Source organism: Brassica napus, chromosome A10 (genome assembly GCF_020379485.1).
Source record: "Brassica napus cultivar Da-Ae chromosome A10, Da-Ae, whole genome shotgun sequence".
NCBI lineage: Eukaryota > Viridiplantae > Streptophyta > Magnoliopsida > Brassicales > Brassicaceae > Brassica > Brassica napus.
The window spans coordinates 7,932,883-7,954,497 of record NC_063443.1 but is presented as its reverse complement, the minus strand read 5'-3'; the positions used below and the strand labels follow the sequence as shown (position 1 = coordinate 7,954,497).

Genomic DNA, 21,615 nt, shown 5'->3' with positions numbered 1-21,615 from the left:
ATCGGATATATGAGTGCTCATACCTAACTAATTTTGTAAACAAATAAAAAGTATTTTGTTAACTGATTTGAATTTTTGTCTCCGATGGGAAAAAAATCATTTAAACATGTGAAATTATCATAGTTAACACGTAAAATAAATGATACCAAATTATTATGGTAAAGAAAATTAATGAAATAATTAAAAAGTGTGAACGAAAGAATGTGAAAAATATAATAAAGCACTTTAAAATAGATAAGTTTTGTTTTATATTTCTATAATAAATGCTGTCAAATTATTTGGATAATAACAATTAAATATAATAGTTAAAATAAGAAAAGAGAAGATGTAATAAATTTGTTGAAAATATAGTTCATCTTTATTTTGTACTTCAGTTAGAACTTTTGGACTCTTTTGAAATAGAGCAGAAATTTGATATGATTTAGGGAATGTGCGTAAAAACGAGGGACTTCTTTAGTAAGACTTGGCAAAGATTTCAACTTCCTCTGCTCGATTTCCTGTCATCAGACATGTTTTGATCCCTTAAGTCTGTTCAAACGGGAAACACTGAATGGTCGCACCCGTTTCTTCTTTTACCCTTTGCTCATCCGAGTCACTAGCTGACCATGGACCTCTTGCCCATTTCCCTGAAGATATTGCAACTTTGAGCTCCTCGTAGGATTTCACATCCACTATGTTACTGCACAACAACAGAAAAATTGTGGTGGGGAAGAGTCTAGTATGTGGCAAACAAGATAAGAATACAACCAAAAAAAAAAGTACATATCTCTGAATGTTACAGCCTTTTCTAGAAGTGATGATTGGATCTCATCCAGCTTCTCTTTTCCATATGATACTAACGTTGACGGCTCCATTGATATTCCAAAAACTTTCCCTGCCTTTCCCGGTATATTCCTCCTCGAGACAACAACACAGTTGCTAGATACATCGCGTGGACCAATTTCAATCCTTATAGGGACTCCCTGCAAAACCAATGAGAACCGTCAGAGCATATTGTAATCTTACTATGAGCGTTCTTTTCACTTAAGAGAGTAAGGAACGAACCTCCATCTCTCAGAAATTGAACTTCCATCCTGCAGTTCGTTCTGATGTGTCATCAAGTTTAACTCTAACCCCAGCAGCTTGGAGAACTTCTTTCACTGATGATGCAGCAGTGAGAACTCCTGTCTTCTCAGTCTCTTTTTTCCAAATCGGTACAGTCACTACCTACAGTTCCCGGTTTAACAAAATTGAAATTAAGATAACAAAAGCAAGGGAAAGTGGTTAAGAATTCTCAGAATAAATAGAAGAGATAAACCTGTATTGGAGCTATCTTGGGAGGAAGCATAAGACCAGTGTCATCTCCATGAGTCATGATAATGCCACCGACAAAACGTGTACTGACTGCCAATGATGTCTGCCACACATGTTGCCTTTCTCCATCCTCATCGTGGAACTGGCATGTTCATATATCTCATTTAACATTCTCCGGGGACGAATTTGCAAAAAGAATGTCAAAACAAGCAAAAGCGAGAGAACTTAACTCCAAACAAATTCAAAAGTCAGAAAGAGCATGACCTGCTTCCAAGATGATGGTTATGTACCTGAGTTCCAAAAGCACGAGAAAAGTTCTGCCCTAAGTTGTGGCTGGTACCAGCCTGCAAAGCCTTCCGATCTCCCATCATAGCCTCAATGGTATAGGTTGTATCAGCACCAGCAAAGGTCTCCAACTTTGATTTTCGACCAGCAATAACAGGTATGGCAGTTTGCTCAAAAGCAAATCTGGTGTAGATTTCGATCATCTGTTTGGCCTGCAATACAGCACTGAACATTCTTCACAAGAGGGTACCACACAAAAAAAAAAGATTCCATAAGCTGACCACAGCAAATATGGAGAAGAAACCTCTTTCTCTGCCTCCTCGGGAGTGGCATGAGCAGTATGACCCTCTTGCCACAGAAATTCAAGAGTCCTGATAAATGGTTTTGTCCGCATCTCCCATCTAGTGACATTGGCCCACTAAAACCCCAGAACGATGAAATTAACACTGTGCGAAGAATGATATTCAGTATTGGATTTTCTGCCCACACCTGATTGATCATGAGAGGAAGATCACGATAGCTGTGAACCCACTGGGTGATTCACAATGGTTTCACTGGTAGGCCGGACCTGCCACAACCCTCAACAATCAAAAGTCAGAACTTAGGTAATGAACTCTGGCAAGTCTCACTAACTTTTTTTTTGTGGTAAAACATACCACAAGCTTCTCTTCAAGTTCATTTCCTCCTCCAACAGTGACAAGGGCTAGTTCAGGACTAAATCCCTCAACTTGTGAATCTTCTTTCTCAATAAACGAGTACGGTATAAACTGCACCAAACATAGGAACACAACAGAAATGAGATAAAGTCTCCTTCTTTATTTGCCTCTATAATAGCATTTAGAGCTAAAACTACTCCAACCATACTCTATTTATTCCTCTAAAATAAAGATTGCTATATACGAAATAGCATTCCTTTACATTTTGCTCTATCTTTCGAGATTGCTATTTTAGAGAATTACATTGGAACATATCTCATCTCTATTATATAGAGTTCTTCTATTTTAGAGTAAAAATAGAAAATAGATTGGAGATGATCTTTTTTTTTTGTCAACTTCCATTTCATTTCAAGTGAAAATTTTACAATGGCTATGTTTGGAGCCAGGTTACAATGTATTGTTGCATACTACTCCTAGCTCTATTAGCTAGATGATCAGCATATTGAACAAAGTTCCTAGGTACCCAGTGGAAACAGAACCTATTCAATTGTGAAAGAGCTAAAATGTCTACTATATTAGGTGTTGCCTCATTGATGCTGATTTTCTTTTTACCTTCTTCTGTTTCCGTTAGATTCAAGCTCTTAAAAATCTGCAGAGAGTCACCTAGAATTGCCACGTTATTATAGCCCATGCAGTTCAACTGCTGAACAGCTAGTAGTATCGCCATTGCTTCAGCTACCAATGGTGATGTAGTAGCTTCTATTGCAGAGATTCCTTGGAGTCTAAGAATGCCTTCTTCGCTGTATAAGGACCATCCTATTCCAGCTTTATCCACTGGTGACTTCCAAGAGGCGTCTACAGTGCAGTAAAAGTCCATTCCTTGTTGGATAATCTGTGAAACAGGTCTTGGAGCAGTTTGTCTCTGTTGAGTAGTTGGAGGATTATATCGTGTTGCTTCTTCCCATAGTTGCTTATCCAAACAAGCTGCCCTGATTACCTGCACAATATGATCTCTTTTATTTTCATAGATAATCTTGTTTCTCATTTTCCAGATTCTCCAGCCAAGGAAAAAAGGCAATGTATGATCCAAAGTAGCAGTACTTTGTTCAACTAAGCTTTGTAAGAACTGTTGAACTGTACTGTTTTGTTGCAGCTGAGGAAATTTATCCAGCAGAGAGAGAGACCATATCTCCTTTGCTACTTTGCACTCTAGGAGCATGTGTTTAGTATTTTCAGCTCCCTCCCCACAGACTTGACAGTCAATATTCAATCGACACCCTCTTTTGATTAGGTTGCTCGCAACTGGGAGGGCCTTGTGCATCACTTTCCACCAAAATATTTTAAATCCAGAACTTAGTTAACATACGATGATGCATTTGGAAATCAGATGAGGTGGGAACCTGATTGAGTTGATCTTCTTTATCCAAAGCCTGTTGCAAGTAATATCCTATATTAACTGTGTTGCTTCTGGAATTGGTAAGATCCCATCTTCTTATATCTGAGAGCCCCGTAATGCTTGGACGTATCATTAAGATCTTTTCTGCATCATCTTCATGAATCAAACTTTGAATCTTATTAACGTCCCATGTTGTTGTACCTGAGAGGAAAAGATCTTTGACCATTAGATTAATTAGGTTGATGGTTTGTTTGAGGGGATTTGGGAGTAACAAGTGCCTTATCAGGGAGCCAGTTATCTTTCCAGACATTGATTAGTTGCCCGTCTCCCACTATCCATTTCATTCCCTTTTTGATCAAAGCCTGGTTATCAGTCTCCAAGCTTGTTTAGCAAGCAAGGCTTTATCAAAAGCCATCATATCTCTAATTCCTAGCTCCCCCCCCCCCCTCTTGTTTTGAAGCCGTAATTTTATCCCAAGCTACCCAAGGGATGCCATGTTTATCCATTACCGCAGACCACCAAAAACGATGCGTAGCTTTAGTGATTTCCTGTATCAGTGTCTTCGGCAATAAGAAACATGACATAGTGTATGTAGGTAAAGACGTAATCACTGCTTTGAGTAAGACCTCTTTACCAGCTGATGACAAGAATTTTGAGTACCAACCCTCTAGCTTATTTTTTATTCTTTTAATTAAGTAATCAAAAACCTCTTTCCTATTTTTATCAATATGATCCGGGAGCCCTAAATACTTTCCAAATCCTCCTATTTTTGTGATTCCAAATTCTTGAGATATTTTATCTTGGAGTTGAGAGGGCGTACCTTTACTGAAGGCTATGGCCGACTTTTTGTAATTAATCTCTTGTCCTGAGGCTCGCTGATATATGTTGAGAATATGTTGCAATTGCCGGCTTTCTTCTTCCGTTGCCTTGCAAAAAAGTAAGGAATCATCAGCAAACAAGAGATGAGATATAGGAGGACCACTTCTGGAGGCTTTGAAACCATGGATTTTGCGCTCACAAATATAGTGCTTTATCAGTCTGGACAGGCCTTCCGTACATAGAATATAGAGATATGGAGATATGGCGTCACCCTGTCTTAGGCCTCTCTGAGGTTTGATGAAATGAGTTGGCTCTCCATTAATCAACACTGAGTATGAGACAGTGGAGATACATAGCAATACGGTTCACGGGAGAGCTGCGGGGTAGCGAGTGGTAGCAGGAAACAAGAGGGAGGTGAGAGAAGCCACCATTGCTGCTTAAGGTCGGAAAAGAGATGATGAGATGAAAATTAGCTTCTCTTTCTCTTTGAACACTCATGTGTAGATAAGCCCATTCATATTTAGCACACATTAGAGCCCAATTAGTAATCAACTTCATATCACAGCTCTAAAGATCCCTGTAGAAAACCAAATACAGCTTAGTCTTAAATCAATTCCGGTTTTTGAGTTTTAGTAATATTACTGTGAATGGTAAAAATCCAAAATATAATGGTGTTTGATTGCGATCTGATATTTACTTTACCTGGACTACATTAAATATAAAATAACTTAAACTTTTAGTTAAGTTTAAGTAAACTTTGGTTCAATTATGTACACAACCAAATAAATATTATAAAACATTCATATATAACAAATTTCTATTAATTTTTCTATTATTCCATACTCATATATAACAAATTTCTTCAAATTTGAAGTTGTGGTCTTCAAATTAGCAGTTGTAATTCTAGATACTCTAATTATTTGAAATATAAACATGAACTTCTTTTAGATATACAATTGTATTTTTGATTATATGTATATCCAATTAATTTTCAGTTTTTTTTGTTGAATTATATTGTCAACTTATGTGTGGTGTTTTTCATTTTAGTTTGACAAAAAAAATTAAAATGCAAAATAATGAGCATTTTAAGTGTAATTTATGTTATATTAAATTTAAAAGTTATCATTTTGCTATAGGTTTTTATATGAAGGTAAGTTTTATTGGGTTTTAAACAAATCTATAATTTTATTTTGGTGTATATCCATTTAACCTTATGTTGGCTTTTTGGATTTTAATATCTAAAACTACGTACTTGTTCGCGTTTTAAAAGTGTAGAACTATTTTTGTACATAATTTTATTTCTTTATATTTGTAAACCAGATTGATATTTATCTTTTAGTGATAAAATATTTATGTTTGTTTAAGTTAATTGTTGGATTTAAAAATATAATAAGTTCATTTTTTATTTTCATTTTTAAACTACAACGAGTTAATTTTTAAGTATATTTTAATAATAATTATAAATTTAATTAGTTATTTAAACAATAAAAATAAAAAAATAAGATTTTGTTATAGTAAACTAATAATCATCTAAATTTAAAAATAAACTAAATGATAAACAATGTTTCTTACAATTCTTTTTTATTCATATCGAGTATATTCACAAGTATTAATATCATCGAAATGAAATTAATCTTTTAGCAATATTTTATGTTTCTCTTTTACTTTCTTGTTCTGATCTACTGTATTTACATGTATTAATATCTGATTTCAACAACTTAGCTCGTAATCTACAAAGTAAAAATGAGGAGAGCCATTTTTATTTCGAAATGCACTAATATAAAAATATTTTATGGAATAATATGGTATTTTGTTTGAAGTTTAATATTAATTAAGTTATTTTTATTTTTATTTTTATTTTATATTTTATTAATTAATATTGTTGTAATATGTTTATATATGTGCTAGCTATTTATAAATTTTTTATAAATTCAAATTAGTTATGAAAAATATAAGGACCATATTATAAAATACAAATAGTTTCGAAGTTAAATTTGAAGTTTTAAAATATCATATTAACAATTGTTTAAAAATTACTCAATATTTATTAATAAAACTTTTATATTTTTTTAGACATAGTTAATATACCAAAATAAAAAATATCTACCGTAATAATAAAATCTTGTTACATTTTTGACATTGATTAAGTATAATTTATTGTTTAGCTAGATTATAGGAAATATTTTTTAAATAAGTAAACATAATTTGTTATATTTTATTTTAGGAGAATGTATTAATTAAACTATAAAAGACAAGAATACTAAAAGGTACTTCACAAAAAAATGGGAAATATACGGTTAAATCTGGATATCAGGCAGAAAGAGTTTATCCAGACAAGGAAAGACCACCGTTACTCTTTGGACCCACAATCGATTCTTTAAAGGCGTTCTGCTGGAAAATAAGGTGTCCGCCAAAGCTAAAACATTTTCTATGGCAATTGGTAACATGATGTATAGCAGTTAAGAAAAATCTATCTGCAAGAGGATTACAAGGGGATATATGTTGTGCAAGATGTGGTGCCTCTGAGGAATCGGTAAATCATGTGTTTTTCGAATGTTCTCCAGCACTTTAGGTTTGGACTCTCTTGAAGATTCCATCAAATCCAGATATCTTCCCAACTTCTTCTCTTTTCACAAACATGGATCATCTTTTTTGGAGAGTATTTTCTCAGATGGACGACCATCAGTTTGCATGGATATTATGGTATATTTGGAAAGGAAGAAATAGTAAAGTCTTCAGTAACATGGATATCGATCCTAGGGAAACTCTTAAGCGGGCAGAAAAAGAGTCTAACACTCTGGGCAGAGGCACATATATTGAACGACCAGAGGATAGCACAAAACGTAGAGATTACGACACTACCGGTAATTCCAGGAAAATGGTGTTTCACAGATGCTTCTTGGAAAGAGAATGATACTTTTTCTGGACAAGGATGGTTCAGTACTTTAGAAGGATTTGATGGACTGATGGAGGCGAGAAATGTTAGAGCTTGTCTCTCTCCTCTTCATGCAGAGATGGAATCGCTTATTTAGACAATGGAATGTATGAGGAATTTACGATAATTACAGGTCACGTTTGCAACGGATTGTTCTCAATTGGTGAAGATGGTTTTGGAACCAGAAGAATGGCCAGCTTTTGCAAATTATTTGGAAGATTTACAACTCCTGAAAGTAAGTTTCCTCTGATCAGAGATTCTCTATGTTTCAAGAACGCACAATACCAAGGGACAGTCTAGCACGCAGTGCAAGAAAACAACCGTCTTTCGTCGTTCACATGGATGCAAATCTCACAACATGGTTCGCAGAGTCTATATGAGTATGTATAAGTTGATAATAAAAAAAAAAACTAAAAGGTACGTAAATATATTATTTCAGTGGCATATGATTATAAATAACTTGAAAAATTAAAAATTAATTTATAAGTGTTTCTGTTTTAATAAAGTAGATTCCTAATAGTATACGTATATGCACTTGGGCAACATAGTATACGTATATGCCTAAATGCATGGCTCTCACCATATCACATTTATTGCAAGCGTGTGTAAAGCCTTTTGTTACCTTTTTCGCAGTTTCACTTCTTCCTTCAGAGCAAGTGGGAAAATATGCTAACGTCAACTGCATAAGATGTGTGAGTTCACTGAGTTGTCATAAATGACCAAAGAGATTGAATTTTACAGTTATTTCAAAATTTTCATTGAATTTTCTCTAACTAAATAAATATAAACTTCAGTCTTCATTTATTTTATATGAATGTATAATATAGTGTCGTAATCGGGAAAGTTTGTTACATCACAACTCAGATAGGACCGGATATGTTACGAACTCATGAGATTTTGGATGAATAAATGAACTGTTTTTCTATTATTATAGACCAGTACTCTTATTAAACGCTTACTTTACTCGGTTGGAGTTATGGAAAATAGAAAAACTAACGTGTGCAATTGACTATTGCCTTCAGATTTTCATAAATATATGTGGGTTAGTTTAACACACGTTTAACCACAACATAGATTATTCATCAAAAGTGATATCATGAAAGTGGTAAACATGTAATTTCCCCTAGATTATTCATCATAATTAGGGAATTTCTAGTGTAAGGCGAGACATCAAATTGCATACTTGATAAACCGTTGATCCTAGAGTTACGTCTCTATTAAACACTACACACGGTTTTAAGTTGCGTATACTAGAATTAAATAAACTTAATTAACAACAAGTAAGAAGAAATCAATAAATAAGAAGTGAGGTCTTTGGAGAGTTTATGCATATATTTAGCCGCAAACAGCTTGCATCAAAGAATAATAATATTATCTTTTATAATGACCAGGTTTGTATATTTCATATAATACATTAAATATTCCAAGGACACGGAGTTTAAGTTTTGCGTAAAGGTGAATGTTCTAAGATTTGAATTAAAAATATATATAAAACAAGAACATCGAGCACCATGGGAGATGGACCCAAACAACGCCAACTTTCATTAGTGATTAAATAATTGAACAATGAGGTCCTTCACAATAAAAGTCACCATATGGTATCTTCTTTCCTCTAATTTCGAAAATAATGTTGTATTATATTCTCACCAACATATTTCACTGGCGTTAAAACTACCCATGTTAAGATTGGCGCTTATCAAACGCATATATACTATATAATATAGATTTGTAAGACGAAAATATTTGATATTCGGCATGACAAGTTTATCTTATAACTATACTGAGAGATATTTATTCCTAAATTCAGCAAGTAGTAATTTGCCTCAATACAAAATTACAATGCCATGAGCATACGAAGTGAGAAAGGCCTTTGATCATGCAGTTTTTAATAACTTATTTCTCTAGAATCGAAAAAGTATTTAATAAATCATTAGCAGGTATCATGCCAGAACCATTATCTGTCAAGTTGTTATTTGCTACATTGCCAGATTCTACCACAAAGTTGCATCAGATTGGCTTTCAGGGCATAAATTCTGTAATATCTTAGTGATTGCAAGATATAACAAAAATAGAATATTAGATAATCTTAAGAAATTCCCTGAAACTCAATCATTCTTTCTTTTATTATGAGTAAAATATTTAAAATCCATTTTACATAAGATTCCTACCTTTTCCCCCCCCCCCCCCCCCCCCCCCCCCCCCCCCCCCCCCCCCCCCCCACCCCAATCTTTTAAGATTTAACACACTTCGAAAACGAAAATAACAATGATAATAAATATCAGAATATCCCGAAATTAATAGCAACAATAAAAATACGGTAGTAATTTCTTTTTAGTTAAGAAGAAATTAAAAAAAAACGTAAAAATAAAAATAGTGTGAAGTTAACGCCAAGCGGATGCGACAGCGAGTGTCCGTCCCATCCAACCAAAGCACACACCTCCGTTCTCTTCCTTAACGGTAAACCCCGGGTGGACTCGGTTTCCGTTACTGAGTCGACTCTTCATGGACTCGGCTATCTTCTCACTAAGTGGCATCAACTCAAACCCAGCCATGCTCATCCTCATCCGCCATTTCCCAAACACCTCGCACCGCTCAATCCGATCGATCCCTTCGCAGGCAACCGCGTTTATTAGCTTCCGACCGATCCCTTCCTCCACTTTGGCACGGTCCGAGTTAGAACTCGGAACAGTCGATTCAACTGAGTCAAGCAAAGCGCCGTAACACGCGCACGACTCGCTCACTCGGCCCAAAAACGGGGCCGTGTTGGAATTCATCTCTTCCTCCACAAGAGTCACTACGCTCGGGTTGAGTCCTTTCACGCGCCGGAGAAGCTCGTCTCTTGGATTCTCCATGCATACACTTTCGTCTGGAACACGATAGAGTTTGAAAGCCAAGTTCACGGCTAAAGGCTCGTCGGGATGGCATCCGAGTGATTCACGGCTCAGATCGCTCAGTCTTAAACCCGCCACCACATTAAACTTCAAAGAGATACCGAGCCCATCACTGAGTTCGCTCAAACGATCTCCGATGGTTCTCAACCTCTCCTCTCCCCGCTGGCCGGCGACAGAGAATCCGTCGCTTATGTTCGTCACGGCGGTGATCCTGACCACCAGAGGGTTCTTACCGCTACGGCGCGTGGAGAGCGCGTGAAGGAGGTGAACGTACTGACCACCTTCACCGATTTCGAAGTCGATGACGTGAAATGAAGTCCCGTCGTCGTTCTTGTTACCGGCAGCGTCGAGAATGGCGAGATTAGCCGCCATGAAACCGAGTTTGAAACAAGGAGACAATTCGTAGAGCAATTGAGTTGAGACTATATGCTCCTTCCCGTACAATTCCGTCGCCGGAGCAGAGCTCTCCGCCGGATTGATCCGCGACCGGAGCGCCGTCACCATGAAATCCACCAGCTTCTCCTCAGAATTCCTCCTCTGGCTCGGCGTCTGAGAAACACGCGCTAGAATCTCGGACGCTATCTCCGTCTTCCCCTCCGCGATCGCCGTCGCGATTTCCAACACTGTTTGCCTCGAGCACACCGACGTGGTCGTCGAAGCTGTTGAAGGCGAAGACGACGAGGAGGAAGAGCTGGGTGAAGAAGACAAAACCGGGTTTGGGTTGGGTGTCACGAGGCCATGTAGCCAGTCGCTGTTGGAATTCGAATGGGTGATAACAGACACGTCATCATCACCGCCTTGCGCGTCGTCATCATCTAAAAGCTGTTTTTCAAGCTCTCTCAAACTATTCAGCATGTTCTCCGATTCCTCAGCCCGGTTTACGTTCTGAACCGGCTCAATACACGGAACGCCCGATAACGTCTGATTACCCGACCCGATTCCCATCCGGATCCCAGTGTAATCCGGTTGCTGCTGTGTCTGAAACCTGAGATTCGGAAGAAACGACGGCGAGCCGTAACGCTGAGAAGAACCACCGAACGAACTCATATCGATCGCCGGCGACTGAAGATTTCGAGGCTTCACGGACCTTAGAAGAAACGCGTTGATAGCGGCTTGATTATGAAACGACTGCTGCTGAAAATCAGCTAAAGTACGTTTTCCGGCGATTCCATTTCCACTGGAGATTCTGTTTCCGATCTGATCGAGGAAAATCCCGGGAATCTGAGGATTGTTGTTTATGGGACCTCCAGGCATAGATCTACCACCAACGCCGTAAAACTCCGGTCCACCACCGCCGCCGGGAAATCCAGATGCCATTTATTATCTCTCTGAAAAGCTTACAAATAAATAAAGAGATCGAAATTTTAAAAACGCATGATAATATTGAAAAGAAAAAAAAGAAGAGAGAGAGAGAGATTAGATGGTCTGAATAAAATTTAGAGAGAGAAAAGACGAAGTTGCTTTCTCTTAGGGGTGATAGTGACGAAATATAAAGGGAAAGAGTAAAAACATTTTAAACCGTCCGATCAGATATTTAAACTGATTATTTTACCCTTTGAGAAACAATCCTGCGGTCAGGATGCGATGCTGAAAGTCTCAAACACACGAGACTAACCTGATATTACGATTACGACACGTGTCATTTGATCGTGGATCTGTGACATTGGAATGTGACCACAGTCTGTTACGTTATAAACTCTGTGTGTGTTAAAAAACTGAGTTTGGTTCATTCAAAACATTTCCAATACTCGGGGTCTGGTCTTGTGGATATCCTCTGTTTCCTTCTTTATTACTTTTTTTAACAAGATTACCGCTTAATTCGCCACGTTTCTGTCTTTTATTCGTCAGATATATTATTACTGTAATGTATTATTTTATTTTTAAGTCGGACAGGTTCTATAATAGTATTATTGTATTTTTTTTTTTGAACTTATAATAGTATAATAGTATTATTGTTACCTTAATTGTATTCGAGTTATTCAAATTTAAAACATAAAATAAGATTACGCTTGAGTAATTATTCTTACATTTATAACATACAGTACTTTAGAATATTTTACAGTTAAGTACATTTTTATTTCATTAATAAAAGCTCCAAAAATATCCATTTTTATTCAAGGCTATGTAGCTTTTTTTTTTTTTGAACTACTGGCTAGGTAGCTAAGTGTGAATCTTTTTTTTTATCTGATAATATTCATTCAACGGTGAAATACAAACGACGTTTGGTACACAAACTCGCGGATCACATGAATTCCCTAGAAGCAAGAGTCCAAAGAAAGGCAACTAAAACTCACAATGGGGCTATTTACGAACACAATAAAGATAAGATAAAGAATTTAGAAGCGAAAGACAAACTATTGCAACAACCTCCTAAATAGCAACTAGTAATGATCTGGATAAATTGTTGCTGTCGTCGGACAACCACCCGATTCCATCCACTTATAACACCTAAGACACCAAGTGTTTTCAATCCGGACCTATCGCTGCCGTCTATGGCCTACCTAACGATATCATCCCTACTCACAACCAAAACCCAAGCTTCACAATCCGACAAGAAGGACCGGTACACGATCCACAAAACTTTAAGATACAGTTTGAAAGCACTCTTTGAAGTCCACTTAACACCTAGATAGAAGCCACCATAAACCTTCACACACTCAAGCCTCGACAACCAAAATCCATAATAGATACCATCATTGACAAACAGACCGGCGAGAGATCACTACAATCACCACTATAGGAGGAAAATCACAACAGAGACGTCACCGAACTGACTTGGGACCACCAAGAACATACGAGAGGTGGAAGCAGAGACACCGACTGTTGCCGGCGCTTGGAAGATCTGTTAGTCACACCAGATCCTTCGATCCTTGTAGACTCGCCAAAGCTCTTCACCTCTGAAACTTGTTCTTTCTTCACAAGACCAAAGGTCAAACCTTTTTAAAGCACTGGTTGAAGACTAAAGAGTAAACCAAGAGACTTCCGTTCAGACCAACCACGAGAATAATCACCACCTAACCCACCGCAGATCTATGACGAAACCCCAAAAAAGAGAACAGCTCGAGACGACACTTTTCGCAAACGTAGATCTACAACCTACACAAAAACTAAACACCATATCTACAGTAAATTAAAGAAATGAAGCTAACTGGACCGGCGGTGGTGCTATCGGAGCCACCACGCGCCAGTCAACGGTGGTTCAAGCTTCTTTTTCTTCTTCTCTATTATTCAAACTCCCCTGCCCATGAGAGAGAGTTGGGCTAAGTGTGAGTTTATAACTGTTTTTTTAATTGCCAGTTCATTTTTTCGTGAAGCAAAAACTACCAAATACCGTTTTTATAGATATATATTTAGGAATCTCTGTGACAAAACTCAAATTTTGGCGTGTCGTGTTAACTTTAAATAAAACCCTAAAAATAAGAGAAAATAACAAAAACATTCCACTTGGGTTTCAATTCAAAGTAGCACCAGGTTTTCACATGCAAGTGCGTTTCTTTCCGTTTCTTACCCTTCTTTTACCTCTTCCAATAAAACATGAACATTCTCATCGTGCAACTTTATAATTCTACAAAGTAAACTATTTTTCCCTTGTATCTTTTATAATATCATAGATAAAATTGATGGTATTTTTTTATAAGCCAAGAAGTGTCTAGACCTTTAGCTCAAATAATTCTTCGGATCCGAAACCAGCCGGTGCTAACACTAATAACATTGCGTAAAACATCCATTCCAATGGAAAATATTAATGGTATTGGATAAAAAAGAAGTTATGTATATGCAATAAAATTATAATCCAAAATCGACACATCATTTAATTATTAAATTATGATGTTTTATTCGGTCACTATTATTGCAATTTGCAGCGAATTTATATAATACCAAATACGTTAATTTAATTAGCTAGCTACTAGCACGAAACTTATGTTCCTATGGTCATAGTAAGGCTGACCTTTAAAAATGGGCGATCGCCGTAAATATTATTTATTCAACACTCGTACTCTTATAATACGTGTATCACAAAGTTCAAAAAACCTCTTATTATTTTTTTCAAACAATAATTGGTTTATAATAGCCCTACCTTCGATAACTTTGTCAAAGACTTAACGATATAATTTTTTTTTGTCAAGACTTAACGAAATATTTAGACAGAACAGAAAATAGATGGAAAACATAAAGTTATTTTTCCTTACAAAAAAAAAAAACATAAAATAGGTTTCAAATTGCCTATGAGGCTATGAGAACAAGGGGCCCTCCAGACTTGTAGAAGCAAATTGCCACTATAAAGAGTTAGTTGCCCCTATTTAAAATCCAAAAGCTGCTTATGTTAAGTTGAAAGAAAATTTTAAGAAACAATTATGCCAATATGATTTATTGGGGACTAAAAGTTGGAGTTTAATTTGTTCATGCACTTTTTTGGTAAGAAAATTGTTGCTAATGTGATTAAAATCTTGTTCATGCACTTTTCTAGGTTTGAACTACAAATCGTGGTCTATATGTCTCTACATGTTATAATCAAAAATTAATTGGATACTTAATTAAGCTTTTAGCTTTCACTAGTTTAAGTTCTGTAGAGTTGAAATAGTAAAACATAAGAATACGCGTTACGAAAAATGAATTATAATGAGAACAGGTGTTGACCCAAGAGAACTCGACATATTTTACTCTACGAAAGTACTAATTATGAAGATTCTATTGCATTTAATTACATCAAACAATTACTAAGCTAAAGCTTTTCCTGTAATTCTGAATTACTCGCACTAAAATATATAGAGAACATTTATAACCATAATAACATAAAAGTTTTTGACATTTCTTGGTAGGTTGCGTAAAGGCAAAAGCCTAATGAGTAAAAATTCGCTTAGCAACTATATCTTCCAAAATACTTTTCAGTACCTTAGTATTTTTTTTTTATTTTTTTTTTCTGCTAATCGAGTATCCTGCCCCCACCGAAGTGGTCCAGACTAGAAACCGAAGTGAGCATAGACGCTGCCTGGGCGTCACCATGTGGTTCACCGTATAACGGTTTTCGGTCTCGGATGTTGCAACCCATATGTAAATTCTGCAGTGGCCAAGGCTCGAACCCAAGGGCGAGCACTCCAGCTAGAACTCCTATACCACTAGACCAAAGCAACTTGGTTACCTTAGTATTATATTTAAATCTTGACGTGTTACTCTAGTTTATGTCTTAAATAGTTTGTTAATTTAAATTGTGTATGATAATCACCACGTGTACTACTGGTGCCTTGCCTAACTCGACTCTTCTCCACCATGTATATTAATTATTAAGTTATTAACACAAATTTGGAGTTCCAACCATTTTTGTTCTGTTTAAAAGGAGTTCCAGCTTTATTGGTTGAATCTGTGTATAACGTAATCTTCTTCTTGCATGTTAACTTTGTTTGGGTGGTCAAGAAATGTGGAGAAATTTTTAATTAGAATTAAAAATACGAGAACAACATGAAAGCATGTAAACTTTTGGTTCTAAGAAACCATGTAGACGGTAGACCTATTACTCAAGAGCAAACAACACACGGCAATTCATTTTTGTTCCATTACTCTACTTTCGAACTTTGATTGTTTGAACTTTACAGTTGTTATATGCAAAGGATTTTTTTTTTTAAATAATGGTTACTGATATGTTTTTTAGAGAAATAGAAACTCCTGGTAGTTTTATGAGAATATAATAAATAAATTAATTTGACTTCATATATAGATAGATAAATTATAGAGTACAGAAAGACGAACGAAACTCAAAGTTGGTAGGTCCTGATTTGGTGGTGGACTGTTCATGCTAACCGGAAATTACTGGTTACAATTGTTTGATTTTCTGGCCGAAAAGCAACTAATTAAAACACACAACGGTTTTAGCTTAAAATATTTTCTCTTTAATTCGATTTACAGAGTCTATAATCTATATGTTATATTTAAGTTAATGACAAAAAAAAATTACCCTACGATATGTTTATAAAAAATGTACTTGATAAAAGACCATACAAATCTAAAAGTAAGTATACAAGATATTTGAATTTGATGTAAGGACTTTGCAGACGACTTAAATTTTTACCTAAAAAAAAAAAAATTTGATGTAAGGACAACATTTGAATTTGACATTAACGGCTATAATTTTATGTTTTGCTTAAACGGTTTTGATAAAAAAAAATTTGCTTAATTGTTTTTTTTTAACATTATGTTTTGCTTAATTGTTGGCGTGAAAATAAAGTGAACACGATGTACTTCTAATTTCCCAAAAAGACAAGAGCTATTTATTATTGGATGTTATAAACTTATAGTTAACACATTTTCTTGAATGTTAAAATTTTCTTCTTTCTGCAAAACGAGAAATAAGGAGAAGAGACTAATCAGTTTGAACGGCATAGCTTGGGAATTTATTACGGTTAGTTCTCGTTCTCTTTCTAAATTTACCAAATTGTTAGTTTTTTTGTAGGACAAATAATCGTTGAACATGTTACATGTGCTAACCCAAAAAGGAAAAAAAAGTAGTAAATGAAAATGATAAAATTAAAAAGAAATTTTGAAGGAAAACTAGTGCAACGAAAGCCACGGGCTCCTCGATGATAGAATTGATAAAATAAAAGCTTTCTGTCGCCACACGAAAGCCCCACGCCTTGAAGCATTTCTGCTCTCTCTCTCTCTTTTTCCGTGCTACAGAAATTAACCAATGTCAGAGTAGTTTTTTTCTTAAACCGAATTATATATCATCCCGATTGGGAATAAGTAGTGCGTACAAACAGTAACTCGGATAAATTCCGTACGACCTAAGACTGCTCCACTACACTTCAAAGGATACACAGTCAAGTTACTTCGCTAAATCCCGGACCCAACTCTAATGAAGGACTACAAAGACATGCCGCTTATCATAACCCCGGACCCGACATCCGTGATCACGGCTGGTCCCGGTTAATCGGAACACGGAGAACAAAGTTTCCGCTTCCTCCTACCATTTTACCCACTACAACAGTTAAGACCGGTACACACAATACAACAACGAAACACAAGACAACCTAAACACACAACAACCTAACACATACAACACGAGTACAAACAAGACAGAAACAAAGACAAACTCTAGACTAGACACATAATTGAAAGAAGGCAATACCACAGAGCAGCTGAAACGAACCTGCAAATAAAGCAGTTAGAAACACAACCACAAGAGCTTCCAAAAGACAAGCTATTGCGCTGGGAAGTTGAACTCCAAAGCATGTTGTCTTCGAGACCTGTCAACCGCGAGACATAGCGGAGACAAGAACCCGCCATGCTCAGCCTCTGAGAACAAGAGGACAGCCCGCTTCAGAACACATCCAGAAGCTCACGAAGACAAGCGAAAGCTTTAGAATGAGGGCAAGGACCGTACGCTCGAAGTTGGAACCTCGCGACGAAAGCAACCCGAGAGATAAACCGCAATGTCATGACTGGAGAAAAAAACAAAGAGGATGCAACGAAACTCGGGATTAGCCGGAGCCATAGACAACTCACCCCCGCCGCCGAGCACTGACTTGCACGAGCCACCATCAAAGAGAAACGACCGACACGCCGACCAGAAACACCTTGCACGCATCGGTGAATCACACTAAACATCCTGGATGAGGACGAGCTGAGCTTCCTCTACAAGACACCAAGCAGAGAAGATAACTCATGCACCGCCATCCCACTCCACCGGAGATCAGAAAGATAATATTGACACCGAACCGCACAGATCCGGGAAGAGGAGTCTTCTCAGCAAAGCCACACGCCACCAATCCTAGAGAGTCGCCAGATATCTAAAAAGAAAATGAAACTCAGACGAGCCTCAATCCCTAAAATCCGACCCCCTGACCTGAACCCACATTGCGCACCTCACTGAAACTCCAACCAGACGACGAACTTCACAAGCGGTGAGGCCTCACCGAAGATGAGAAGCCGAGCGATGACAGAACTCCATGTATATCGGTGGAAGGGAGAGAGCAGAGACAGATAGCAAACCAAAAACGAGGAATAGAGAGGAAGAGGAGCACGCCTCCGACGTCGATAACCGATGCCGGAGCAACCAGAGAAGATAAAGTCGAGAGCTTTTGTTCGTAGAGAGAGAAATGTGTTAAAAGTTGCCTATGTCAGAGTAGTTATATGCGATGTGGAGCATCACTTTTCTTTCAATTTCACATTTTAGAAGATTCTCCAAATTTTTATATTTATTCTGAACCCCATAAGTGGATTTTAAAAATTGTTTGTGTTGCTTGTGGTAGGATGTTTCCTCCTCAAATAATAAAAACATTCCACAACCACTAAATAAACAAATAATTTAACAGTAAATCTTGGTATTATTAACCTTTTTTGACCACTGGAAAACACACTCAAGAAGTCAATCCTCGCTGCTGTTGCACAACAAGAGTGTATCAATCAACAATGTTGGTGCTGCAGAACGCCAAAAGAATCAATCAACAATGCAGTGAGTGTAATCATAGAACAAGTCAGAGAGAGCTAAAAGACAGGAGATGTTATTTATATTATATGTAAAGAAGAGATGCATGATTTTGGCTTCACTTGCCTTTATTGTTGCCTTGCCTTCCTCAATCATTTTGATAGAGTTTGCGTATCAATTCCTCACCAAATCACTCACAAACTCAATGCACACCATACACTCACAACTATGTATTAAACGAACATGAAAAATGTAACGTCTCGACCGTCCACAGCTAATTGACCATCCACACCCGTTCACTGGGTCTGTGGGCTCTATTCCGTTCCAACAGTAGGCCCGTTAATTTTTTCAAGGCTCGAAATCATTGTTTACTGACCCTGCAATCACCACATGACCTTTTTCCGTGCTTTGGCCTCACTCAAACAGTATCGCGAATCACTTCCTGATAGGTCACTCATCCTTCTACTACTCCAGCTCAAGCACACTTAACTCTGGAGTTCTAAACGGATGTGTGACGGAAAAGGTAAGTCAATTTCCAAATTAATCCTTTTAAGCTTTTCCATATATCATAAACCGGGATGTTACAATTCACCCCCTCTCATAGAATGCAACACCCTTGTTGCACTCCACGACAAGTCTCAAAATACCTCTCGAGTTAGAACCGAGATGGCTAACCTGGCTCTGAAACCACTTATAACGCCCTGACCGCCCACGATTAATGGGCCACCCACGCCCGTTCTCTCGGCTCGTGGGCCCCATCCCATCCGACGGTCGGTCCGTTAATTTTTCCAAGGCTCGAAAGTCTTGTTTACTGACCCTGCAATCCCCGCATGATATTTTCCCGTGCTTTGGCCTCACTCACACGGTATCACGAATCACTTCCCGATAGGTCACCCACCCTTTCAATATTCCAACTCAAGCACACTTAACTCTGGAGTTCTAAACGGATGTGTGACGGAGAAGGTAAGTCAACTTTGGTGGCATAGGTAGCCAAATCAATTCTCTTAAGCCTTTCCATATATCACAACTCGGGATGTTACAATTTATCTCCTCTCAAAAATGCAACGTCCTTGTTGCGCTCCACGACAAGTCTCAAGACGCCTCTCGGGTCAAAACCGAGATGGCTAACCAGCTCTGATACCATTTGTAATTCCCCGACTGCCCACAGCTAATCGGCCACCCGCGGCTGCTCACTCGGCCCGTGGGCCCATTCCATTACAACGGTCGGTCCATTAATTTTTCCAAGGCTTGAAATCATTATTTACTGACCTTGCAATCACCACATGACCTTTTCCCGTGCTTTAGCCTCACTCAAGAATTGTAACATCCCGAGTTGTGATATATGGAATGTCTTAAGATGATTGATTTGACTACCTATGTCACCAAAGTTGACTTACTTTTTTCGTCACACTTTCGTTTAGAACTCCAGAGTTAAGCGTGCTTGAGCTGGAGTAGTGAAAGGATAGGTGACCTATTGGGAAGTTACTCGTGATACCATGTGAGTGAGCCGAAAGCACGAGGAAAGATCATGTGGTGATTGCAGGGTCAGTAAACAAGACTTTTGGGCCTTGGAAAAATTAACGGACTGACTGTCGGATGGGATGGGCCCACAGGCCGAGAGAGCGGGCATGGGTGGCCTATTAGCCGTGGGTGGTCGGGACGTTATAAGTGGTATCAGAACCACATTATCCATCTCAGTTCTGACCCGAGAGGCGTCTTGAAACCTATCGTGGAGCTTGTAACACCCCGATCACCCACAGCTAATGGGCCATCCATGCCCGCTCACTCGGCCCGTGGGCCCCATTCCATTCCAATGGTCGGTCCATTAATTTTTCCAAGGCTCAAAATCATTGTTTACTGACCCTGCAATAACCACATTATCTTTCCCCGTGCTTTAGCCTCACTCACACGGTATTGCGAATCACTTCCCGATAGGTCACCCATTCTTCCATTACTCCAGCTCAAGCACACTTAACTCTGGAGTTCTAAATGGACGAAAAAGGTAAGTCAACTTTTTATGTGACAACCCATCCCGATCCGGGCTGTGAGTCTGGATTCGAATGAGCGGGATGAGTTGTCACAAAGAAGGTTACTCTACTCCGAAGACTCAGCTTACATGTCACCAGGCTTCTCACATTCCTCGTCTCATTTCATCAAAAAGTTTTCTAGGTACAGTTTTCTTTGCATCATGGAGAAATTTGGGAGAGATGACCAACTTTTTCACGAAGATGATGGATTAGAAATTGACATGATGTTATCATATTGGAGAAGCAACTAGAGCCTTATGTTACGAAGAATAAACACATTGAACGTCTGATGCGCCAACCTATCACAAAAATTGGTTACAACTACAACTAAAAAACTCTCAAAGAAGATTCATAACACTTTTGAGAAGTGTGCCGTATGTATCCATAAGTTTTTGTGAAGTTGTGTCATCTTCTCTCAGAGAAAACAGCTCTCAGAGATACTTAACATATGTGTCTTGAAGAATTGGTGGCTACATTTTTGCTTACTATTGGTCAGAATTCAAAATATTTTTACACAATTGACACATTCAAGAGATCAAAATTTGCTGCAAGTACAAACTTTCACAAGGTTTTATAGGCCTTAAACTCTATTGCCCCAAGTTTGATGGCTAAACCTGGACTCATAATACCTACAAAAAATCAGAGAAAGCATGAATATTATTCGTACTTCAAGATACTTTTTGATTTAAAGTATATTATTTTAACTTTAGATGATATAGCTAATGTGGGTTGGAGACCCCATAACAGTCCAGCGATTAAGGAAACTCAAGAGGAAGCAAACGCCTGATATCACCTTCCTCATGGAGACAAAGAACCCCATTGAGACGGTTTCAAAAGAATCCACTGGCTCAAGACGAACAACTCTTTTTCGGTGGAGCCTCAAAGCCCGAGAGG

The 21,615-nt window shown here is 37.7% G+C and overlaps 2 protein-coding genes, 1 long non-coding RNA gene and 1 pseudogene across 3 annotated transcripts; all 4 read right to left on the bottom strand.

Annotated features, from left to right (window-relative positions):
* Positions 1–231: 231 nt before the first annotated feature.
* On the bottom strand, positions 232–2,440 carry LOC106403370 (annotated as a pseudogene).
* On the bottom strand, positions 2,370–9,544 carry LOC125575528. Its single transcript, XM_048742759.1, has 4 exons — positions 4,649–9,544; positions 4,451–4,556; positions 3,635–4,178; positions 2,370–3,231 (listed from the first exon to the last, which is right to left on the bottom strand). Exons 3-4 carry the CDS (start codon positions 3,938–3,940, stop codon positions 2,665–2,667), a joined length of 873 nt encoding a protein of 290 aa, XP_048598716.1. The 5' UTR covers positions 3,941–4,178; positions 4,451–4,556; positions 4,649–9,544; the 3' UTR covers positions 2,370–2,664.
* A 92-nt stretch (positions 9,545–9,636) lies between these two features.
* LOC106394269 (scarecrow-like protein 8) lies at positions 9,637–11,744 on the bottom strand. The gene has a single exon (XM_013834852.3). It carries the CDS (start codon positions 11,590–11,592, stop codon positions 9,766–9,768), a length of 1,827 nt encoding a protein of 608 aa, XP_013690306.2. The 5' UTR covers positions 11,593–11,744; the 3' UTR covers positions 9,637–9,765.
* Positions 11,745–16,693: 4,949 nt separating this feature from the next.
* Positions 16,694–20,754, bottom strand: LOC125579132. Its single transcript, XR_007317119.1, has 2 exons — positions 17,417–20,754; positions 16,694–16,938 (listed from the first exon to the last, which is right to left on the bottom strand). It is a non-coding gene; the product is annotated as an uncharacterized LOC125579132 (long non-coding RNA).
* Positions 20,755–21,615: the final 861 nt, after the last annotated feature.